This window comes from Hylobates moloch, unplaced genomic scaffold (assembly GCF_009828535.3).
Source record: "Hylobates moloch isolate HMO894 unplaced genomic scaffold, HMol_V3 SCAFFOLD_9, whole genome shotgun sequence".
Lineage (NCBI taxonomy): Eukaryota > Metazoa > Chordata > Mammalia > Primates > Hylobatidae > Hylobates > Hylobates moloch.
This window is the reverse complement of record NW_026652284.1, coordinates 100,216,493-100,242,766: the sequence shown is the minus strand read 5'-3', so window position 1 is coordinate 100,242,766 and position 26,274 is coordinate 100,216,493. Positions and strand designations below refer to the sequence as shown.

The following is a 26,274-nucleotide window of genomic DNA, read 5'->3' as shown; positions in this document are numbered from 1 at the left end:
CCGAGACTGCGCCACTGTACTCCAGCCTGGGCGACAGAGCGAGACTCCGTCTCAAAACAAACAAACAAACAAACATGTAAAACGGTTATGGCACCACTGACCCTTTTATTGAAACTGAGATATTTTGCTTTTAACTTTGAGGATGCCTGTCAGATTTCTATGAAGGCTTCAAACATCCCATTTCTAAGAATTCAGTTCTCCTTTTTCATTCTACTTTAGCAGCAAGCTCCAGTAATTGAAAAACCCAGTACTCAATGACTCGTCAGCCAGGACAGTGTGGAAGCAAGTTTCTTCATTCACTTACAGGTTACATTTATTCCTGCCGCTAACACTCCGGAAGGCAGCCAAAAAAGAAAAAAAGTTAGATCAGGAAAAAGAGCCACCTTCCTAGATAATAGCATTAGATGACAGAGTTTTCTCTCAAAGCCTTTTGAACCGCATCAATTAGTCCTTATTCTTACTAACATGAAATGTTTTGTTTTTTTCCCCAAAGAGGTGGTGTTTTCATTGAGTTGGGGGGTATGACCTGTCATCTTTGTATCCCCAAGATCTGATGATGAGGAAACAACATGAATAAAAGAAACAGAGCCTCTTCCTCGAAGGTGACAAACTGAACTGGGGGTGGACCATGCCTTAAACAAATGGGTTTGAGAGCGTCTTCTGGCGGTTACTGTAGTGATGGACCACACATCCTCATCCTGGCAAGTGAGGACATTAGGTGGGTAAGGGATGGTGAGAAAGGGTAGTTTCAATGGATTACCAGTTCCTGGAGGGTTGATGAACTGATTGGGTGGAGGAAGGATTGTTTCTAAGTAGATATTCACCAACAATCTTTGTGCCTAGATATTTTCCTGGAATATCAAGGCCATAGAGGTTGATGAGCAGATTTTGAAACCACAAGGCACCCAGGGTCAATTCCAGGGATAGTTGGGTTTGCACACATCCATGTTTCTTCCTTAAGAGTGTTGGGCCCCAACAGATCTTTGCATCGGCTGCATTCTGGGGAAGTGCTGTTTCCCCTGCTGTGAACACTGTCACACACTGCCCAAAACCCCCTTCAGGGCTCAGGGACTCCTCCCAGCTCCAAGAGTGCTAATGGCGACAGCCTCAGCTGTCTTGGGGACCATCTCTCTGAAGACAGCTGCTTTGCCCAAGGTCATGCCCTCCTCCCAGGGGCAGCCAATACCTAATAAGTGGCCAACATGTGGATCTAAAGGCCCAGCCTCCTCAACACAACTCCAGGCAACTTGGAAGGGCCATCCCAGCTTCAGAGGTCTTATTGGGTCAGTGATAGCCTTCACTGAGACTGGGCTACAACCCAAGTTCTCCTTCAACCCAAATCTTCCTTCCCTTCCATTCAACACATGTGGACCCCAAGAGCATGCTCTAACTTATTAGAACCCACACACTAGTCTCTCGCTATCTCAGATTCTGCTTCCCAGGGACCTGCCCAAGTCCCTACAATCTTAAGAGCGGGGCCACCTTTCGGGCACTCACCGGACTTGGGGTTGCAGAGCACGGGGGGGCTGCTGCTGAGGGTGGGGCTGCTGCTGAAGTAGCCGCTGCTGCCACAGCTGCTCATGCTGCTCCTCCTCACCGCAGACACGATCTTGATCTCCTTGCTGGGGCTCACTGTGTAGGCCAGAGAACACACACAGTCACCGAGGGGGTGGTCTCGGCTCACTAGAGTACATAGGCTTTCAACTGCAAGGTCCAGAGGGGCCAGGAGAAAGCACACTGGTCTTAGAGGCAGAAAAACAAGAACTTGAGGGGAAGCTCTGCCACTTACTTTATATTGTATTATTTTGTTTTATTTTTGAGATGGAGTCTTGCCCTGTTGTGCAGGCTGGAGTACAATGACACAACCTGGGCTCACTGCAACCTCTGCCTCCTGGGTTCATGTGATTCTCTTGCCTCAGCCTCTCGAGTAGCTGGGACCATAGGTGTCCACCACCACGCCCGGCTAAACTTTGTACTTTTAGTAGAGATTTGTTCTCTGTCACCCCCTGATAATGGGTGGATAACTAGTCACTTTTGTGTGGTTACTGGTGTAAATGCCCACAGAAAATAATCTTATTCATCTTTGAAATGGATAGCTTTTCAAAGTTGTGATTTACAAAACTGAATAATTAAATGATATATAAAAACTACTTGTAAGGCCGGGCACGGTGGTTCACGCCTGTAATCCCAGGACTTTGGGATGCCAAGGTGGGAGAATCACGAGGTCAGGAGTTCGAGACCAGCCTGGCCAACATAGTGAAACCCCATCTCTACTAAAAATACAAAAATGAGCCAGGCATGGTGACGCGTGCCTGTAGACCCAGCTACTCGGGAGGCTGAGGCAGGAGAGTCTCTTGAACCCGGGAGGCAGAAGTTGTGGTGAGCCAAGATCTCTCCACTGCACTCTAGCCTGGGCAACAGAGCGAGACTCTGTCTACACAAACAAACAAAAACTTGTATTTATTTATTTATTTTTAAATTTTTTGGACAGATGAGGTCTTGCTATATTGCCCAGCCTAGTCTCAAACTCCTGACCTCAAGTGATTCTCCCACCTCAGCCTCCCAAGTAGCTGAGATTATAGGTGTGTGCCACCATGCCAGGCAAGAATGGCTTGTAAATGAAAAGTAAATAAGGCATGAGTGAGAGCCTAGAGGCCTTCTATAATTCAAATACATAATTTTATAAAACAGAGTCCTGGCATCTAAGTTGGCTGTTCAAGAAAAACTTAGGGTTTCAGAATTTTTTTCATACTTCTTGGTTATGAATAAGTAAAAATTCTACGCTCTGATAGAGAACAGAATTTCACAAAGGTGAGTCATGGCTCCACTATTTCTCAAAAGACAAACACTTGAGCTCCAATAAACGCTGGGATGGCATACCTGACATAAAGCTGGTAGATTTCCGATTGTCATGGCTCTGCTTCCTCAGGCAGAAGGGACTGTCATGAGATTCCTGGGAGGAGGGGGACTTTTCATTGAGCAGCTCCATCAGTCTTCGCCTCCGCCGGAAGTTCATTCTGAACTGGTAGAGAAGATTGCTGTCCACAAATGGGTGCTTGTTGGACACTGGGGAGAAAAAAAAAAAACAATCCAATGAGGACTATCTGGCATCCTGGCCACTCAGCGATGCAGCCAAAGCACTGCAGGCAACAGCGGCAAAAGTCTCAAGAAAGACTTCTCTTCCACAGATGCCACATGAGCTGCTGCCCATCCGCCCATGGTCCCAAGTTCTTTCCACGTGGCATGCACTAATTCCTCTGGGGAACTTTGCCTGACTTTGCTTTCAATCTGAGTTCTATTCTTCCTAGTGTTCTCCTGGCTCCTGTGCTGCCTCCACCAAAGCACTGATAACACTGCACCCTCACTGTCTGCCCCTTCTCTTTCCCTCTAAACTCTAAGCTTGTTGGGGCAGTGATCATGGCTTCACTTACTCATGTGTCCCCAGTGCCCAGCAGAGAGCTTGTCTCATAGCCACACTCGATTCTTTTTTTTTTTTTTGAGATGGTGTCTCGCTCTGTCACCCAGGCTGGAGTGCAATGGCATGATCTCGGCTCACTGCAACCTCCACCTCCCAGGTTCAAGCAATTCTCCTGCCTCAGCCTCCCGAGTAGCTGGGATTACAGGTGCCCACCACCACACGTGGCTAATTTTTGTATTTTCGTAGAGACGGGGTTGCACCATGTTGGCCAGGCTGGTCGCGAACTCCTGACCTCAATTGATCCACTCTCCTCAGCCTCCCAAAGTGCTGGGATTACAGGCGTGAGCCACCACACCCGGCCCCTCAATTCATTTTTAAAAACTTTTTATTTTGAGGCCGGGTGCGGTGGCTCACGCTTGTAATCCCAGCACTTTGGGAAGCCAAGATGGGTGGATCACTTGAGGTCAGGAGTTTGACACCAGCCTGGCCAACACGGTGAATCCTCGTCTCTACTAAAAATATAAAAATTAGCCGGGTGTGGTGGCATGCACCTGTAATCCCAGCTATTTGGGAGGCTGAGGCATAAGAATCGCTTGAATCCAGGAGAAAGACGTTGCAGTGAGCTGAGATTGCACCACTGCACTCCAGCCTGGGCAACAGGGCAAGACTCTGTCTCAGAAAAAAACCAAAATAACTTCTTATTTTGAAATAATTATAGACTTACAGAGAGTTGCAAAGAAAATACAGAGACCACACACTGTATGATTCCATTCATATGGAATGTCCAAAACAGAGACATTTCTAGAGACAGAAGTATACTGGTGGTTGCCAGGGGCTGGAGGGGGGCCTTGGGGTTGGTTTGGGAGGGGTATTAGCTACAGCACACAATTTCTTTCTGAGGTGGTGAAAATGTTCTAAAATTGCCTGTTGTGGTGATTGCAAAACTCTGTAAATATGCTAAGAACCGCTCAATTGTACACTTTAATGAATTGCTTGGTATGTGAACTATATCTTAATAAAGCTGTTAAAAAAAATCGACAAAGAGTACAGAGGGTTCCTGGGTACCCTTCACCCAGATTTCCCCAATGGTAACCCCTTACATAAATAACTATAGTATAATATCAAACCAGAATGTTGACACTGGTACAGTCTACAGCCGTTATTCAGATGTCACCGGCTTTTATGTGCACTCATTTTTGTGTGTGAGTGTGCATGTGTGTGCAGGAGCACATATAGTTCAATGCGGTTTTATCACACATAGAGATTTCTGTAACCACCACGACAATCATGACAAAGGAACTCTCTCCCTGTGTTTCCCCTCTATGGCCTCCTTCACTGAGTTCCTGATGCCTCCCAACCACCTTTGCTCTCCATCTCTATAATGTTATCACTTTGAGAACATTATGTAAGTGGAATCATACTGTCTGCTGCCATTTATGTTTGGTGTTTAATACATAAATAAATGGTTACCCAATAATAAAGCCTACTTAGTCCCTAAAGAAATCTATACTTTATTTATTTACTAATTTATTTCGAGATAGAGACTCACTCTGTTGCCCAGGCTGGAGTGCAGTGGCACGATCATAGCTCACTGCAGCCTCGAACTCCTGGGCTCAAGCGATCCTCCTGCCTCAGCCTCCCGAGTAGCTAGGACTACAGGCACACACCACTGTGCCCAGCCAAAATCCACACTTTAGAGTGATATAATCATGCCAGTGTGTCAACTTGAAGTCAGTAATAACAAGAGCTAGCCCTCATAGCTCTTATATCCTATAAACCCAGCATGACCTTAAGTAAGTGTCTTATATGTTCTAATTCCTTTAATTATCACAACAGCTTGGGATATAGGTACCATTATTTTATTTCCTTTTTTTTTTTTTGAGAGAGAGTTTCACTCTTGTTATCCAGGCTGGAGTGCAATGGCACCATCTTGGCTCGCCGTAACCTCCACCTCTCGGGTTCAAGCGATTGTCTTGCCTCAGGCTCCCAAGTAGCTGGGATTACAGGCCTGCGCCACCCTAATTTTGTATTTTTAGTAGAGACGGGGTTTCTCCATGTTGGCCAGGCTGGTTTCAAACTCCCAACCTCAGGTGATCCGCCTACCTTGACCTCCCAAAGTGCTGGGATTACAGGCATGAGCCACAGCGCCTGGCCTATTTTATTTCTTACTTTTTTTCCTATTCTTGATGAGGAAACTGAAGTCCAAAGGTATTAGGAAGTCACCCAAAGAAGACACAGTAAATGGCAGAGGTAGAAATATAATACAGTATCTGATTCCAGAGTCCAAGTTCCAAACCACTGCTCTTACTGCTTCTATGAGAAACAATTCCTTCTCTAGATCATCATAAAAATCAAAACCATGTCCTATAAAACTGCTCATGTATGACTATTAGTCTGAATGTACACCCAATTCTATACCATTTATATCTTAGAAATCCACTGAGATTTCTTTATTTCCTGAATTTTATACTTTGAGTTCATGATTCTTGGAGCTATAGTGCAGGTGGTACCTCAGGCCCCAAAAGCCATGTTCCTGGGTCATTTCTGTCCGTCTGCAGAGTCATCAAGAACTCTGCAAACTGGTCACCATCATGCAGAAGTCTCATGCAACTTTCCCCCAAAAGCAAAAAACTTGAATAGATGACACAAAAATAGAAGACACACAAATATCTAATTAGCACATGAAAAGAGGCTCAACCTCATTAGTCAATATGGAAATACACATTAAAACCCCACAATGAGGCCAGGTGCGGTGGCTCATGCCTGTAACTCCAGCACTTTTGGAGGCCGAGGCGGGCGAATCACTTGAGGTCAGGAGTTTGAGACCAGCGTGGCCAAGATGTTGAAACCCAGCCTCTGCTAAAAATACAAAAATTAGCCAGGCATGGCGCGTGCCTTTAGTTCCAGCTACTCAGGAGGCTGAGCTAGGAGGATCGCTTGAGCCTGGGAGGTGGAGGTTGCAGTGAGCCAAGATCACTCCATTGCACTCCAGCCTGGGTGACAGAGCAAGACTCCACCATTTTTTTGTTGTTTGATCATCCATCCATTTATTCAACTACCACGTATTGAGTTAGATTGACTATATACCAGGTACTTTTCTTGCCCAATGTTTTAGGAAAAAAATGGTAAAAACAGAAGTTAAATAAAAAATTCGATCCTGACAACTTTTTTTGGATTGTAAAATTCAAAATCTTATAAACCACTAGGAAAATAATATAGATAATAAAAACCCATTAAGAATCATACTAATGCCTTTATCAATCATGCTAACTGGTTCAACAGTCTCTTTTGCTATTTCACAAACAGCATCACATCCTCTCTAGGTCAACATCAACAAATGCAATCTAGAGTTGTAACTATATTTATTATCCACATATGTTAATGAACAATTCTTCTGGTCACATAAATATCAAGTCATACAATGTGGGTCCCTACTAAGAGAGCACCGTGCCAGCATTTAATCTAATAATCCATATGGGTATTCCACAGTTTTTAAATGGTGATATTCACTTTGGCCAAATGAATAATGTTGGCCTCAAAGACAAGTATAGTTAATTCAGTGGTATTTCTACATGTTCTTAGTAAATAATCTGGACAGGTGTGGTGGCTCACACCTGTCATGCCAGCACATTGGGAGGCCAAGGTGGGAGGATAGCATGAGGCCAGGAATTCAAGACCAGCCTGGGCAACATATTCTGTCTCTAAAAATAAAATGAAATTAAAATATTAGCCAGGCATGGTGGAGCATGCCTATAGTCCCAGCTACTCAGGAGACTGAGGCAGGAGGATCACTTGATCCCAGGAAGTTGAGGCTGCAGTGAGCCGTGATCACACCATTACATTCTAGCCTGGGCAACAGAGTGAGATCCTGTCTCAATCAACCAGTCATCATTGAATGCTCATGCATGTTAATTCCTGCACTTTGGGAGGTTGAAATGGGAGGATCGCTTGAGGCCAGGCATTTAAGACCAGCTTGGGAAACATAGTGAGACTCTGTCTCAAAAAATAAAATGTAAAATATAATAAAATCGTAAATAAACCACCCATTCTTGGATTCAGGAGAGGCTCACCTAATGCAACCTGGACCAAAAAATAAGCCAATCACACTTTGATTTGATAGCTACCGATGTGGCTCTCTTGTGTATAGTCAAATTTTTACAGAAATTCACTACATCACTATACTCAGTAATGCTATAATAAAATTTTGTAGGTAAGTTATTTCTGGCAACCTTCTGAGTTTATTGAGATTTTTAAAAAATCCTCAAGTTGTCTTTGGCAACAGTATCTTAAAATTATAACCTGCAAATATATAGCTCTGTATACATTTATTAAGACCTACTGTTTTCTCTTTGCACAGTGAATTACATAAAATATTGGCTCTGTATAAATAAATCCAGAAAAGCATTCTAAATCCAAAAAAAAATCTATAACAGACTTCAAAGTACTTTGAGATTATTTTTAAATGAAATAGAAATTTGACTGCTGACCTAATTATGTATCTCCTCCAGCTTTAATTACTGACCCAGTGTTTAATTTACACCCAGTCTCCATCTTATACCTCCCCACCTCTATACCACCTATAACTAACAGGGCAAACATACTATCTAAGATCAAATACAAAAGTCAACTTTAAATAGTCCTGCCTCATCACATTCTCTCCCCAATAGAACAGGTGACCTCAAACATGAGGAAATCAGATAACATGAGGGCCAGATGAGATAGTCAACTATAAGTGTTCAGCATAATGCCAAATACATTGTAAGCACTCAATAAATTATACATTTATTATTTTACAACCACTGTTGTTTTTTACTGTTATCATCATCTATTGATGATATGCTGATATTTGGCCTAGGAGAATTCAGTTTTATGGGATATAATATTTAATGCCCCACCTCAATTTTCAAGGATGGATTTGGATCTGAGTGTCTCAGGAGCAGCCACCCTCCCTGAAATGAAGGTCGCCACGTGTTTATTCACCTAGCTGTGTGGCTGGCACAGATGGAGTGGAGTTCCCCTCTCAGCATACAAAAGTGACAACTGTATGTATCACTTGCATTGTTGCCAATAAATTATTAATATTTTGCCTTTTTTCTGTCTCTCATTAAAAGTTTAATGATATAAACAGTTTAATGATATAAACATTGAGTTTCATACATTTGCTTTGTGTGTGAGTAAAGTTTTAGGTTTAATATATATAATCACAGCTTCAAAAGCTGAAGGAGTGCAGGTAGACAGCCATACTATGGCATCAATAAATCACATGTGACATCCATTCATTTATTTGACAAACTGAGCACCTACTAAGTATCATATTCCATCCCAGCTACTGATCTTAACATTGTGATTGAAATATGACACCTTCATCTGCTCATCTCTTTATGCTCACCAATACCAAAGCCTGCTAAAAGAGACATCATTTCACACAAAAACAAAGCAATGAAGTTGGAACTTTATTGACAATTTTTATGCTGAATAACTTCTAGGAATTTCTTTTTTTTTCTTTTTCTTTTCTTTTTTTTCTTTTTTTTTTTTTTTTGAGACAGGCTGGAGTGCAGTGGCGTGATCCTGGCCCACTGCAACCTCTGCCTCCTGGGTTCAAGCGACTGTCCTGCCTTAGTCCCCTGAGTAGCTGGGATTATAGGCACCTGCCACCATGCTTGGCTAATTTTTATATTTTTAGTGGAGACAGGGTTTCACCATGTTGGCCAGGCTGGTCTTGAACTCCTGACCTCAGGTGATCCACTTGCCTCGGCCTCCCAAAGTACTGGGATTACAGGCATGAGCCACTGTGCCCGGCCTACTTTTAGAAAATTTATCATGCAATGAAAAGTACAAGTTTTAGAGCCAGATATCTTCAGTTTCAATCCTAGCTCTGCCACATTTACTATCTGAGTATTTGGGCAACTTGTTCAATCTTTTGAATATATTCTATGCGAAGGAAAAATGAGATAATTTATGTAAGAGATGTGGCACGGCATCTGACATATAGTGTTGTAAGCATTCTTCATTTTAGACTTCTAAAGATTGACTTCACACTTTGCGCATTTAAGTTCCTATGCAGAACTCATTTCCTCTAACTTTTCTGCCTTTCTTTTTTCTTTTTTTTAATTTACCACTTATTCTGAAATTCTAATTCTTCTAACTTTTTTTTTCTTTTTTCTTTTTTTTTTTTTGAGACGGAGTCTCACTCTGTCACCCAGGCTGGAGTGCAGTGGCGCAATCTCGGCTCACTGCAAGCTCCGCCTCCCGGGTTCACGCCATTCTCCTGCCTCAGCCTCTCCGAGTAGCTGCGACTACAGGCGCCCGCCACCATGCCCGGCTAATTTTTTGTATTTTTATAGAGACGGGGTTTCACCGTGGTCTCAATCTCCTGACCTCGTGATCCGCCCGCCTCGGCCTCCCAAAGTGCTGGGATTACAAGCGTGAGCCACCGCGCCTGGCCCTATTTTTTTTTTTTTTTTTTTTTTGAGACAGTCTCGCTCTGTTGCCCAGGCTGGATTGCATTGGTGCAAGCTCGGCTCACTGCAACCTCCACCCGCTGAGTTCAAGCAATTCTCCTGCCTCAGCCTCCCAAGTAGCTGAGACTACAGGCGTGCACCACCGTGCCCAGCCAATTTTTTGTATTTTTAGTACAGACAGGGTTTCACTATGCTGGCCAGGCTGGTCTTAAACTCCTGACCTCATGATCTGCCCACCTTAGCCTCCCAAAGTACTGGCATTACAGGTGTGAGCCACATGCCTGGCCTAACTTTCTTTAAAGAACACATTGCCCTTCTCTGAGCAGTTTGTTACCTTTTTACCTATGAAAAACATATGAAATAATAACCAGATATACAGCTAAAGTTTACTGACTGCACCACTGGAAGATATTCAAACTTGAGAAGTTGACAGAAAGCAAAAAATAAAGCAGTGCATTAAGACACAGTAAGGTTTGGGAAGTAACTAGATTATGAAAGTCAAAGATCGTTTTTATAGTCATAAATTATAAAAGTAGAGGCTCAAGAATTAACAACAGCTAAATGACATAGAGTTTATATTCCAGAGGGAGAAAAGTTGATTTTTTTTGTACACTTTTTTTGAGACAGTCTTGCTCTGTCATCCAGAGTGGTACAATTTTGGCTCACTGCAACTTTCGCCTCTAGGGTTCAAGCGATTGCCCTGCTTCTTCCTCCCAAGTAGCTGGGATTACAGGCATGAGCCACCACACCCAGCCTGATTTTTTTTTAATTTTTCTTTTTTTTTCGAGATGGAGTTTTTGCTCCGTTGCCCAGGCTGAAGTGCAATGGTGCAATCTCGGCTCACTGCAACCTCCACCTCCTGCGTCAGCCTCCCGAGTAGCTGGGATTACAGGCGCCTGACACCAGGCCCTGCTAATTTTTGTATTTTTAGTAGAGATAGGGTTTCACCATGTTAGCCAGGCTGATCTCGAACTCCTGACCTCAGGTAATCTACCTGCCTCAGTCTCCCAAAGTGCTAGGACTACAGGTGTGAGCCACCGCACCCAGCCTCAGCCTGATTTTTTTCTACACATTAACATGTAATTCTCCATACTGAATATAAAAATCTTTGCTACATAAACAACTTACTTTTTGTTAAACACAGAAAAAAAATAATCCATGATATGGAAAAAAAAATAAAGAGAAGGAAGAAAAAAGCATAGGGAACAGTTTGTTTATGCCTGTAAGTTTTAAATTTGTTCCAATTCTACATTTCTCAGATCCCAGTGATATACATGACCTTCGTATTACAGTAAATGTAATACTTACCATTTGATAAATTTCATTTTTTGCTCCTTGGAACTATTTATCTGTAAACAGGACAAAGATTCAAAGAGGCAGTGTTCAACATCTACATTCAATATCTAATGTTCCAGTTGTGATCTTACCAGTTGTAATTGACAATTTGTTACTCGTCCAATTGATACTTTCTGGGACTTTCCAAGCCTTCCCTTTTGCTTTGGTAGAATTCTCTAGGGGCTTGTCTTGACTTCGTATTAAATGGGGTTTAAACTAGGAAGAAAAGCAGACGTAGTCAGAAAGCTAGAGCCACATAAATACAACAGGATCTCTGTTTAGGAAGGTTGGAACTCTAGAAGCACTCAATTCACTATTTGGTCAAAGAAAAACAGATCCCTATACACTGTTAGGTTTAACTGCAGAAATCATGAGGGAAATGTCATGTAGTTTACCAAAATAATAAAGTGACATGGTACAGATATAGTCTTCTTTTTGTGGATAATGTGACTACATTTTCCTTCCTTATGTATTATTAGGATGATTCTAGCAGACAAAGAAATAATAGAAGCTGATTACTTAAAAGGGGGAAAATTGGCTTCCATTTAACTCATGCATGTAGTCCAAGGATGAATATAAAAATGTATCATCTTGAATTCTACAGGTTCTCCTGAATATAAAAATATTTTAGCTGGGCGCAGTGGCTCACGCCTGTAATCTCAGCACTTTGGGACGCTGAGGCGGGTGAGTCGCCTGGGGTCAGGGGTTCGAGACTAGCCTGGCCAATATGGTGAAACCCTGTCTCTAGTAAAAACATAAAAATTAGCCAGGCGTGATAGCGTGCACCTGTAATTCCAGCTACTTGGGAGACTGAGGCACGAGAATCACTTGAACCTAGGAAGCAGAGGTTGTAGTGAGCTGAGATCATGCCACTGCACTCCAGCCTGGGCATAGAGTGAGACTCTGTCTCAAAAAAAAAAAAAAAAAAAAAAATTTAGTCTACTTATCTAGTTGGAAGGAGGAAGGTCACATACTTTCATTCATCCTTGAAATGCTTGCTCATAAATGATAAAACACAAAAGGCACCATGAAGCATGTGAACTGAATCCAGCACTATGATAGCAGCATATAGGGAATGTGCAGACATCAACTGTGCCCTGGATGACACATCATCAAAAATTTTTAAAAGGTGGTCTTGGACTTACGGTCACATAAACAACTTAGTAGACTGAAAACAGACTTAAACAGAGAGGGAATAAAGATGATGATTATCCTACTGAGGAAGAAGAAGGTCAGCAAGATGGGGCTAACTGCAAACCGGTGTCAAAGTTACAGAGGTCATCAAGATCACCTTAAAGACATAAGACCCTCACTAGCTGCCAGCTCACTGCTTCACCAAGTGCACAAGGTTGGCTGGGGCTTCTGTGAAGGATCATTTTTTTGGTCACCAAGGATGGCACTCTATCCAACCATTCACTCCTTTTCTTCTTGTTTTCTTAGCTACTACTGTTCTCTCTATCTTTTCCTAAAAGAGTCACCTAGCCCTGATAGACATTGCTCAAGATCACTGATAAACTGCAAGGATAAATGGATGGTAGACCTATTCCTTAGACTTGGTGTTTCTAGAAGGTGAGTAAATTCTGCATAAAAAAGTACTGTGGTTTCCCTGCCAGCAAGGATTCAGCTTTAACTTCTTTCACACATCCAGGGATAGATTTGCAGTATTTTGTCTTCTGGGTCCTGCTAGATCACAGTCCAACAGAGTCCAAACATCTGATATCATTTAGTATGTTTCATAATTTAAAAATGGTCAAGACTGAAGAAATATTCATAACATGCTTTTTAATCATGCATTTGTAGAAAAATCTTATTTAAGAATTAGTTACAATAGAAAAGTTAAAGCTATTTTTTTTTAAGAAAATCTGACTGGAGGCTATTAACCTTAGTACACTTATGCAGGAACAGAGAACCAAATACCTCATGTTCTCACTTGTAAATGGGAGCTAAATGATAGGAACTTATGAATGCAAAGAAGGAAACAACAGCCAAGCCAAGCGTGGTGGCTCATGCCTGTAATCTCACCAGTTTGGGAGGCTGAGGCAGGCAGACCACTTGAGGCCAGGAGCTCGAGACCAGCCTGGCCAACTCAGCAAAACCCCATCTCCATTAAAAATAGAAAAAAAATTAGCCAGGTGTGGTGGCACATGCCTGTAATCCCAGCTACTTGGGAGGCTGAAGCACAAGAATTGCTTGAACCCGGGAGGCGGAGGTTGCAGTGAGCCGAGATTGTGCCACTGCACTCCAGCCTGGGCAACAGAGCGAGACACTGTTTCAAAAAACAACAAAAAAAGACCAGGCCCTGGGGCCCACATGAGGGGGTAAGGTGGGAGGAAGAGAGGAGAAGAAAAGATAACTACTGGGCACTAGGCTTAATATCCTGGGTGATGAAATAATATGTACAATAACCCCCGTGACACGTTTACTTACATAACAAAACTTTGCATGTACTCCCAAACCAAGAATAAAAGATTTAAAAAAAAATAGAAAGAAAGAAAAGAAAACCTGAGCTGTACTGAAGGCCATCTCAACCATCTCAAGCCATCCTAAATGGAAGCAGTAGTTGAAGGAGCCCTATTTCCTAAAGCAGCAAAAGTCCTTGAATCGACTTTTCAAAACAGTAAGCAATTGTTTTTAAGTGCCTACTCCATAAAAACGGTGCTAGCTGCTTGGGATACAAAACTCTCAAAAGGCAATAACAACAGTGAGTCAGAGGACTAAAATAATTACTTCCTTAGCACTGACAACATTAAGAAGAGGATATGAAAGCAGGAAATTGATTGTAGGACATAAAGTCCTATTAACTGATATTACTGAAACAAAATACTTCACATTCACAAGGTTATAACCCACTTACACTTATTTAATTGATTGAAGGGAGGCAAGAGGATGGAAAAGAGGTAAAAGGATTCAAAGTAACTTTAGTAAAGATAGAAAACCAAACATGACACTGTGATTGTCTGAGTGCTGCAGCTTCTGTGTCTTATTGCCAGAAATGTAAAGTCAATAAACAGATGGAAAGTCAAACTGTGTTTTATTCTTCTGTATGTATCGTTAAACGATAGCTGGGGTGGCCAGGCACGGTGGCTCATGCCTGTAATCCCAGCACTTTGGGAGGCTGAGGGGGGCGGGTCACGAGGTCAGGAGATTGAGACCATCCTGGTTAACACGATGAAACCCCGTCTCTACTAAAAATACAAAAAATTAGCTGGGCGTTGTGGCGGGTGCCTGTAGTCCCAGCTACTCGGGAGGCTGAGGCAGGAGAATGGCGTGAACCCGGGAGGCAGAGCTTGCAGCGAGCTGAGATGCGCCACTGCACTCCAGCCTGGGTGATAGAGTGAGACTCCGCCTCAAAAAAAAAAAAACTAAATAAACAAATAAAAATAATAGCTGGGTACATTCCAAAGACTAGAAAGAACCTCTACTGTTAGTGATAACATGCAGAACAAGAGGTAGGATTTTCAAAGATAATCTTGTTTATCAGAGACTAGATTGTACTGTAAGTGCAGAGAAGCCTAAAAACAAAATTATTTCGTCTGGCAAATGGAATATCTCAGATACACAATACAACAAAAGAAATCTGTAACTCTATTCTAGATCTTTTGAAATTATTGGCACAAACCCAAAGGCCCGATCAAAGTATTTCATTGTTGATTTACTTAACAAGCATGTAACAGCAGAGAGTATGTATAAGATACTGTTTAAGACCAGCAATGGATGAGGTCATCAAATACATTAAGCTCCACCCACTCAGGCATCCGATAATGAGAATGTAGATGATAAAAATAATGGTAATTATCAGCTATCATTTACTGAGTGATATAGCCTGTGCACGGCCCTGTGTCAAGCACATTACAGGTTTATATCATTTACTTCTCACAACAGTACTATGAGAGAGTTATTATATTCCCATATATATTATATTCCCATATTATGATTCCCAGTTTACAGATAAGGAAACTGTGGCTTAGACAAGGCAAACTTGCCCAAGTATCTCAGAGTCACTGACAAGAAGATCCAAGAGAGAAGTGCTGACAGACTCACTCCAGGTCTCACCCCTGAACCTCCACACTAGACTGTCTCCCATTTCAAGGCGTGATCATGGAAACGAGGAGGCAGACAAGCTTGCAAAATAAGAGAGTGGAGTCTGCTTTGCCCACATTTTTTCCTGTTTCCAGGTTACAGAAGGTCATTTGGTTGGAAATGTTTTCCATAAAATTCTTAACCAATGGCCCAGAACGGTGGCTCCTGCCTGTAATCCTAATACTTTAGGAGGCCAAGGCAGGAGGGTCACTTGAGCCTATGAGTTTGACACTAACCTGAGCAACATAGTAAGACCTTGTCTCTATTTATTTAAAATAATTTTTAAAAAAATATTCGCCACCATAAAATGCTGATTACTTTGGAATTGCTTACCAAAAGAATGTGGCAGCCAGGCACAATGGTTCATATCGTAATCCTAGCACTTCGGGAGTCAAAGGCAGGCAGATTACTTGAGCTCAGGAGTTTGAGACTAGCCTGGGCAACATGGTAAAGCCCCATCTCTATTTAAAAAAAAAAAAGAAAAAAGAAAAGAAAAGGATATGGCTATAGCACAGAAAACATTGCTCTGACCTCAGATAGCCCAGGGTTGAATCCCAGTTTCATTATTTACTTAATTACTTAACTGCTCTGAATTGTAGTTTTCTTCATCTATAAAATGAATTGGAGGAACAATGAAACAACATATGTAAAAGGTCTAGTAGGCTGGACACGGTGGTTCACACCTGTAATCTCAGCACATTGGGGACCCGAGGCAGGCAGTTCACTTGAGGTCAGGAATTCAAGATCAGCCTGTCCAAAATGGTGAAACCCCATCTCTACTAAAAATACAAAAATTAGCTGGGCATGGTGGTACACACCTGTAATCCCAGCTACTCGGGAGGCTGAGGCAGGAGAATCACTTGAACCCAGGAGGCAGAGGTTACAGTGAACCAAGATCGCACCACTGCACTCCAGCCTGGGCAAAAGAGCAAGACTCTATCTCAAAAAAAATTTGTAAAATAAAATTTGGACCTGGGCAAGATGGCCGAACAGGAACAGCTCTGGTCTGCAGCTCCCAGTGAGATCAACGCAGAAGGTGGGTGATTTCTGCATTTCCAACTGAGGTACCTGGTTCATCTCATTGGGACTGGTAGGTCAGTGGGTGTAGCCCATGGAGGGTGAGCAGAAGCAGAGTGGGATGTTGCCTCACCCAGGAAACACAGGGGGTCAGGGAACTCCCTTCCTTAGCCAAGGGAAGCCATAAGGGACTCTGCCATGAGGAACAGTGCATTCCAGCCCAGATACAATGCTTCTCCCACAGTCTTCACAACCGGCAGACCAGGAGATTCCCTCAGGTGCCTACACCACCAGGGCCCTGGGTTTCAAGCACAAAACTGGGCAGCCATTTGGGCAGGCACTGAGCTAGCTGCAGGAGTTTTTTTTCATACCCCAGTGGCACCTGGAACACCAGCAAGACAGAACTGTTCACTCCCCTGGAAAGCAGGCTGAAGCCAGGGAGACAAGTGGTCTAGCTCAGCAGTTCCCAACCCAACGGAGCCCAGCAAGCTAAAGATCTACTGGCTTTAAATTCTCACTGCCAGCACGGCAGTTAGAGATCGACCTGGGACACTTGAGCTTGGTGGGGGGAAGGGTGTCTGCCATTACTGAGGCTTGAGTAGGTGGTTTTCCCCTCACAGTGTAAACAAGGCCACCAGGAAGTTTGAACTGGGCAGAGCCCAGCACAGCTGTGCAAACCTATTATAGCCAGGCTGCCTCTCTAGAGGTAGCGCATCTCTGAAAGAAAGGCAGCAGCCCCAGTCAGGGACTTATAGATAAAACTTCCCTCTCCCTGGGACAGAGCACCTGGGGGCAGGGGCGGCTGTGGGCGCAGCTTCAGCAGACTTAAACGTTCCTGCCTGCCAGCTCTAAAGACAGCACTGGATCTCCCAGCACAGCACTCGAGCTCTGCTAAGGGACAGACTGCCTCCTCAAGTGGGTCCCTGAACCCCGTGCCTCCTGACTGGGAGACATATCCCAGCAGGGGTCAACAGACATCTCATACAGGAGAGCTCTGGTTGGCATCTGGCAGGTGCCCCTCTGGGACAAAGCTTCCAGTGGAAAGAACAGGCAGCAACCTTTGCTGTTCTGCAGCCTCCACTGGTGATACCCAGGCAAACAGGGTCTGGAGTAGACCTCCAGCAAACTCCAGCAGAGCTACAGCAAAGGGGTCTGACTTAGAAGGAAAACTAACAAACAGAGAGGAATAGCATCAACGTCAACAAAAAGGACATCCACACAAAAACTCTATCCGAAGGTCACCAACATCAAAGACCAAAGGTAGATAAATCCACGAAGATGAGGAAAAACCAGCACAAAAAGACTGAAAATTCCAAAAACCAGATTGCCCCTTCTCCTCCAAAGGATCACAACTCCTCGCCAGCAAGGGAACAAAACTGGATGGAGAATGAGTTTGACGAATTGACAGAAGTAGGCTTCAGAAGATGGATAATAATAAACTCCTCTGAGCTAAAGGAGCATGTTCTGACCCAATGAAAGAAGCTAAGAACCTTGAAAAAAATGTTAGAGGAATTGCTAACTAGAATAACCAGTTTCGAGAAGAATATATATAACCTGGTAAAGGGGAAAAATCACAGCATGAGAACTTTGTGAAGCATACACAAGTATCAGTAGCTGAATCGATCAAGCAAAAGAAAGGATATCAGAGATTGAAGATCAACTTAATGGAATAAAGCATGAAGACAAGATTAGAGAAAAAAAGAATGAAAAGGAACAAACATAGCCTCCAAGAAATATGGGACTATGTGAAAAGACCAAACCTATGTTTGATTGGTGTACCTGAAAGTGACAGGGAGAATGGAACCAAGTGAGAAAACACTCTTCAGGATATTATCCAGGAGAACTTCCCCAACCTACCAAGACAGGCCAACATTCAAATTCAGGAAACACGAGAACACAACAAAGATACTCCTTGAGAAGAGCAACCCCAAGACACATAATCGTCAGATTCACCAAGGTTGAAATGAAGGAAAAAATATTAAGGGCAGCCAGAGAGAAAGGTAGGGTTACCCACAAAAAGAAGCCCATCACACTAAGAGCAGATCTCTCAGAAGAAACTCTACAAGCCAGAAAAGAGTGGGGGCCAAAATTCAACATTCTTAAAGAAAAGAATTTTCAACCCAGAATTTCATATCCAGGCCAAACTACGCTTCATAAGTGAAGGTGAAATAAAATCCTTTACAGACAAGCAAACGCTGAGGGATTTTGTCACCACCAGGCCTGCCCTAAAAGAGCTCCTGAAGGAAGCACTAAATATGGAGAGGAACAACCAGTACGAGCCACTGCAAACACATACCAAATTGTAAAGACCATTGACACTATGAAGAAACTGCATCAACTAACAGGCAAAATAACCAGCTAGCATCATAATGACGGGATCAAATTCATACATAACAATATTAACCTTAAATGTTAACAGGCTAAATGCCCCAATTAAAAGATACAGACTGGCAAATTGGATAAAGAGCCAAGACCCATCAGTGTGCCGTATTCAGGAGACCCATCTCATGTGCAAAGACACACATAAGCTCAAAATAAAGGGATGGAGGAATATTTACCAAGCAAATGGAAAGCAAAAAAAAAAAAAAAAAAAGAGCAGGGGTTGCAATCCTAGTCTCTGATAAAACAGACTTTAAACCAACAAAGATCAAAAAAGACAAAGAAGGGCATTACATAATGGTAAAGGGATCAATGCAACAAGAAGAGCTAACTGTCCTAAATATCTATACACCCAATACAGGAGAATTGAGATTCATAAAGCAAGTTCTTAGAGACGATTTAGGATATAGGCATTGGTAAAGACTTCATGACTAAAACACCAAAAGCAATGGCAACAAAAGCCAAAATTGACAAATGGGGTCTAATTAAACTAAAGAGCTTCTGCACAGCAAAAGAAACTATCATCAGAGTGAAAAGGCAACCTACAGAATGGGAGAAAATTTTTGCAATCTATCCATCTGACAAAGGGCTAATATGTAGAATCTACAAGGAACTTAAACAAATTTACAAGAAAAAAAAAATCCCATCGAAAAGTAGGTGAGGGATATGAAGAGACACTTCTCAAAAGAAGACATCTATGCAGCCAACAAACATGAAAAAAACACTCGTCATCACGGGCCATTAGAGAAATGCAAATCAAAACCACAATGAGATACCATCTCATGCCAGTTAGAATGGCAATCATTAAAAAGTTGGAAAACAATAGATGCTGGAGAGGATGTGGAGAAATAGGAACACTTTTCTTTTTGAGACAGAGTCTCACACTGTTGCACAGGCTGAAGTGCAATGGCATGATCTTGGCTTACTGTAACCTCTGCCTCCTGGGTCCAAGCGATTCTCCTGCCTCAGCCTCCCAAGTAGCTGGGATTACAGGCGCCTGCCACTATGCCCAGTTAATTTTTTGTATTTTTAGTAGAGATGGGGTTTCACTATGTAGGCCAGGCTGGTCTGAAACTCCTGACCTCGTGATTTGCCCCCCTTGGTCTCCCAAAGTGCTGGGATTACAGGTGTGAGTCACTGTGCCCGGCCCAGGAATGCTTCTATACTGTTGGTGGGAGTGTAAATTAGTTCAATCATTGTGGAAGACAGTGTGGCAATTCCTCAAGGATCTAGAACCAGAAATATCATTTGACCCAGCGATCCCATTACTAGGTATATACCCAAAGGATTGTAAATCATTCCACTATAAAGACACATGCACACATATGTTTATTGCAGCACTATTCACAATAGCAAAGACTTGGAACCAACCCAAATGTCCCTCAACAACAGACTGAATAAAGAAAACGTGGCACATATACACCATGGAATATTATGCTGCCATAAAAAAGGATGAGTTCATGTCTTTGCAGGGACATGGATGAAGCTGGAAACCATCATTCTCAGCAAACTAACACAGGAACAGAAAACCAAACACTGCATGTTCTCACCCATAAGTGGGAGCTGAACAATGAGAACACATGGACACAGGGAGGGGAACATCACACACTGGGGCCTGTCAGTGGGTGGGGAGTTAGGGGAGGCATAGCATTAGGAGAAATACCTAATGTAGATGACAGGTTGATGGGTGTGGCAAACCACCATGGCACGTATATACCCATGTAACAAACCTGTCCCAGAACTTAAAGTATAACAAAAATTAAAAATAAAATAAAATTTAAAAATAAAATAAAAGGCCTAGTAGCGTCCCTGGTCCATAGAAGGATTCCATAAATATTAGCCATGTGTGCTTCCATGCAAGGGCCCAGGGTGTCAGGGCCAAAAGGATATCTTTCCAAGGTAGAAGTCTTTTCAGACCTTATTTTTATAGAAGGGTCTCGAAGTAACTCTAGGTGGTCTTGGGGAACAGACACTGGGGATACTGAAATAAAATCCTTCCCAGGAACCCCAGGATGTGAAAGTTTCTTCCCAAAGGCTCACTCCTGCATGGCATTTTCTTAGTATTCCCAGGAAGGTTACCATATTAACTTGCTGGTGCTTTACGGCACAGTAATTGATCAGGTGCTGCTTTTGAGACTGAAGAGATAAAGTCAGTATGTCAACAGACCCTCAAAGGAGGAAAAGGCTGAAGTTCAGAAAAGGATGATAGCAGTGGCAAGACATAGTCTTTTTTTTAAAACTGTATTTATATATTTTCTATATTGTTCATAGCTTTAAAAAAGATAGAAGATGCAGAAAAAAAACCCCACCTACTTTTTAAAAAATAAACTTTACATTTTAGAATAACTTTAGATTTATAGAAAAGCTACAAAGAAGGCCAGGCACGGTGGCTCATGCCTGTAATCCCAGAACTTTGGGAGGCTGAGGCAAGCGGATTACTTGAGGTCAGGAGTTTGAGAGCAGCCTAGCCAACATGGTGAAACACGTCTCTGCTAAAAATACAAAAATTAGCTGAGCATGGTGGTGGGCACCTGTAATCGCAGCTACTCAACAGGCTAAGGCAGGAGAATCGCTTGAACCTGGAAGGCAGAGGTTACAGTGAGCCGAGATGGCGCCACTCCACTCCAGCTTGGGTGACAGTGTGAGACTCTGTCTCAAAAAAATAAGTAAATAAATACAAAAATTAGCTGGGCGTGGTGCTACGCGCCTGTAATCCCAGCTACTCAGTTGCAGTAAGCCAAGATTGCACCACTGCACTCCAGCCTGGGAGACACAGAAAGACTCCATCTCAAAAAAAAGAAAGAAAAAAAAAAGAAAAGCTGCAAAGATAGTACAGATAGCTCCCTTATGCCCTTCATCCAGCACCCTCAAAAGGTAACATAACTATGGTACATTTGTTGAAACTGAGACATTAACATTGGTATACCCATCTGCTTTTAAATCTAGCTTAGAGCTATAAGGAATTCTTTGTGTTGACACAGGAAGAAAGCTGTTCCTTAAAAGCATATGTTTCATAAGGAAGTTTGCTTAGTTATTTAATGAAAAAGACATTTGTCCTTGGAGCTGACAGTGCCAGCTGCTTATTCAAACCCAATCCCTCTTTCTTCCTCCTTAAGAATTTTGCTCAGGGCAGTAGTGTGCCCAGCCAAAACCGTATGAGTCACCGACAGTTCTGGCCCATGAGATGTAGGATGAAATCCCTGGGACAGACTGCCCTTCCCAGATAAAAAGCAAAGTCTTGCTAGGTGACACCTCTCTGCTCTTAACTCTTTGTCATTCCCCGTTCTTCCTGCCCAGAGTGCAGACATGAGGCCTGGTGTACACTGAGAACAGAAGACAGAGAGATGGACAGCGCCTTTGTGGGGAGTCTCAGTGTCAGCCTGGGATTCTAGACCTAGGGGAATCTCACTTCAGGAGGCAGAGAAACCTCACTGCTTAAACTATCTTTACTGCACTTTCTGTTATTTGTTGCTAAACACAACCCAGATAGCATCCCAAATTCAAGTCTAGAGACATAAGATCAAAAGCTTAGGAAACAAACAGTTTCTATCTATTTGAAGCCCATATCGTGTAAGAAGCTATGCTTGACTCAGAAGCCATGAAGCTGCTTAGACAGGAAGTCAAGCTGTCAGAAGACATGGCTTCTAGCAACGTGGCTCAGATTCCCCTGCAACAGAACAGGGGAATGTTCAGCTATGTTATGTTCAGTCCCTAGGCCTCAATTTTTCCATCTGTGGAAGAGAAATTATGATACTGTATTCTTTTATCCAAAGCAAGTGAAATTAATAAATATGTAGAAACCAATCTCTCCCTGAAAGACATGGTCTCCATAATGCTAATATACCATTAATAATATTGTTCTGCTGTCAGTAAAACTCCAAAGGACCCCACAATGAAAACTAGAATTTTTTTTTTTTTTTAAGAGATGGAGTCTCACACTGTCGCCCGGGCTAGAGTGCAGTGGCATAATCTTGGCTCACTGCAACATCCGCCTCCCAGGTCAAACGATTCTCCTGCCTCAGCCTCCTGAGTAGCTGGGATTACAGGCGCCTGCCACCACTCCCAGCTAATTTTTTGTATTTTTAGTAGAGATGAGGTTTCACCATGTTGGCCAGGCTAGTCTCAAACTCCTGACCTCGTGATTCGCCTGCCTCGGCTTCCCAAATTGCTTGGATTGCAGGCATGAGCCACCATGCCCAGCCTGAAGACTAGGAATTTAAGAGAATTGCCAAAATCAAGTCCAGTCTAAACAATAATAGCCAACTACATTTTTTTTTCTTTGAGATAGGGTCTTGCTCTGTTGCTTGGAGTGCAGTGGCACAATCACTGCTCACTGCAGCTTTGACTTTTCCAGGCTCAAGCGATCCTCTCATCTCAGCTTCCTGAGTAGTTGGGACTACAGGCGTGCACCACCACACCTGGCTAATTATTTTGATATTTTGTAGAGATGGAGTTTCACTGTGTTGCCCAGGCTTGTCTTGAACTCCGGGGCTCAAACGATTGCCTAACTCGGCCTCCCAAAGTGCTGGGAATACAGGCGTGAGCCACTGTGCCCGTCCTACATTTTTGACTACTGGAAATATTAAAAAATCAAAGGTAAAGTAAAAACAGAGTGGAAAGAAAAAGTAGAAAATTGAAGCTGCAAGGCCAGGCGCGGTGGCTCACGCTTGTAATCCCAGCACTTTGGGAGGTCGAGGCGGGCAGATCACGAGGTCAGGAGATCGAGACCACGGTGAAACCCCCGTCTCTACTAAAAATACAAAAAATTAGCCGGGCGTGGTGGCGGGCGCCTGTAGTCCCAGCCACTCAGAGAGGCTGAGGCAGGAGAATGGCGTGAACCCGGGAGGCAGAGCTTGCAGTGAGCCAAGATCGTGCCACTGCACTCCAGCCTGAGCGACAGAGCGAGACTCCGTCTCAAAAAAAAAAAAAAAAAGAAAGAAAATTGAAGCTGCAAATTGACCTGAATAGACTCCCCCTAAAATATAATTGGTAGTGTAGAATGTGGTGTTAATTCAGTTTGGAAGCCATACATTAGCAGTTTGATGTACATTGTTTCCATTCTTTAGGAGAACTTGTTAAACAAGCACAGGAATTGTTTCTCATGGAGGCCATAGAACAGTTGTTTGGAACTTGGATTCTGGAGTCAGACACTATAGTTCTATTTCTCCTCATGCCATTTACTGTGTTTTCTTTGGGTGACTTCCTAATACCTTTGGGCTTTAGCTTCCTCATCAAAAACAGAGAGAGAAAGAAAATAGGATTGTGAAATCATGGTGCTGGGGAAGGGAGAACATTTGTTGTTACCTATGTGGCTGGTACCCACTTTATATGGATGTCCAAACTGGCACTGTAAAAATGCAGATATCAGAAATCTCAGACATAGAGGAACAAAGATCACAGAGATAAGGGACTGAAAAATGAAATGCGGCTGGGCACAGTGGCTCACGCCTGTAATCCCAGCACTTTGGAAGACCGAGGCGGGTGGATCACCTGAGGTCAGGAGTTCGAGACCAGCCTGGCCAACATGGTGAAACCCTGTCTCTATTAAAAATACAAAAATTAGCGGGCTGTGGTGGCGCATGCCTATAATCCCAGCTGCTTGGGAGGCTGAGGCAGGAGAATTGCTTGAACACAGGAGGCGGAGGTTGCAGTGAGCCGAGATTGCACCATTGCACTCCAGCCTGGGCAACAAGAGCAAAACTCCATCTCCAAAAACAAACAAACAAACAAAAAAACAGAAAAGAAAAATGAAAAATGAAATGCACACTGGCCAGGACACCATGCTGCCCTCTGCTGGTTTCAAAACGGTCTAGAGTTGTGTTCTCCAAGATGGCAGCCACTAGCTACATGAGCCTTGAAATGTGAGTCTGATTAAGTGAAAAAACACTGGATTTTGAAGACTTAGCATAACAAAATGTAAAGTAGCTAATTTGTATTTTTCATATAGATTGCATTTTTAAATGATAATATTTTGGAGATGGCGAGTTAAAGTATATTATGAAGATTAACCTAATTCCTCCTTTTTTTTTTTTTTGCTATTTCTACTAGAAAATTTAAAATCACATATGTAGATTGTCTTGGTGGCTCCTAGCATATTTTCACTGGGTAGCACTGGTCTGGTGGCTGATTTCCCACAAGAACAGAACAGCCAACCAACAAACAAGTTCACTCCTTTCATTGGGTACAGCACCTTGAAAGCCATTTGCTATAGAAGTTGATCCTTGTCCTGAACAAGCAAATGATCAAGAGTTGTTCCAGTTTTTCTCACACTGTCTCCCCCATCCCATTTCCCTTATTTTGATGAGGAAGCACATTTTGTTCCCACTTAAGGGGAATCCCCCATTGAGGTTATGATTTCAGCACCAAGAAGGATTTCAGAGTCACAGGAGTGAGCCAGTGGGGCAAAACCAACACCCACCCCTTCCCCAGTGGCCTGGAGGCTTTGCCAACTGCCAATATGACCAAAACCTGGGACAGCTGGGGGAGTGGCTAAAATAAGATGTAAAGAATATGAACCCTGATACGCAGGCCTTCCTTGGATGTAAGAGGGGGTGGGGTGAGCTCTTTGTTGGGTTAAGTATCATCACTTAGAGGAGAAAGAAAATAAAGGGAAGCTTTCTAGAAAAAAAGCTGGGCCAGGCGCAGTAGCTCACGCCTGTAATCCCAGCACTTTAGGAGGCCAAGGCGGGTGCATCACGTGAGGTCAGGAGTTGGAGACAAGCCTGGGCAACATTGCAAAACCCTGTCTCTATGAAAAATACAAAAATTAGCCACGCCCATAGTCCCAGCTACTCGGGAGGCTGAGGAGGGAGAATCGCTTGTGCTTGGGAGGTGGAGGTTGCAGTGAGCCAAGATCATGCCACTGCACTCCAGCCTGGGCAACAGAGCAATACTCCATTTCAAAAAAAAGAAAAACAGCTGGATGAAAGGTTCTAGCCTTTAAAATGTTGATTTTAAAATAACATACTAATTAATAATTTTTAAAAACATTACTCTCTAAATCACAACTGATTATGAATATTAATCAACACACATTTTTCCAATCATAATCAGGATCGATGTATGTGAATGTAAGTGAAATTCCTTCTTAAATGTCATCTTCATACCGTTCTGTGGTCACACTGATGAGTTTGCTTATGCTCAGTTTTATTCCTGGTAGTTACTCCCTGGCATTAACATACTTGGACTTGTTTATCCATTCCTGGCTGGAGTCGGGGTGAGCAGGGAGCAGGGAGAGGGAAGATAGAAAGAAGGAGTTTTTCCAAAGAACCAGAGAGCCAAACAGAAAAGACGACCCAGATGTACTGCGATGAGAGTATCAGCTAAGAGAAACTAATTATAGTGAGCGGCTCAGAATCAAAAGCCAGAAGAGGCTAGTGGAAAAACTTCTAGAGGAAGAATCATGAGTGACAGCAGTGCAGCAAGGCTGAAACGGCTGAGAGTAATCATTGTTTACACCTGCATAAGGAGAGCCTGGGTCCCAGACAGGAATCCCAGCCCAAACCCCCTAGCCACCCAGCTGGGAGGGAGCTGATACTAGAAACTCAACCAAGGTTGACACAAGGGTCAGGGCTAGAAAAAAGG

General features: G+C 43.0%; 1 protein-coding gene across 1 annotated transcript in view; it reads right to left on the bottom strand.

Moving 5' to 3' along the window:
- The window catches only part of DEPTOR (DEP domain containing MTOR interacting protein), a 193,111-nt gene that overhangs the window by 57,386 nt on the left and 109,451 nt on the right, over positions 1 to 26,274 (bottom strand). The window contains exons 5-6 of the mRNA XM_032760338.2: positions 2,881 to 3,066; positions 1,498 to 1,632 (exon numbers count right to left, since the gene is read on the bottom strand). Coding sequence (XP_032616229.1) covers positions 1,498 to 1,632; positions 2,881 to 3,066 — 321 coding nt within the window. The remainder of the gene's footprint in view (positions 1 to 1,497; positions 1,633 to 2,880; positions 3,067 to 26,274) is intronic.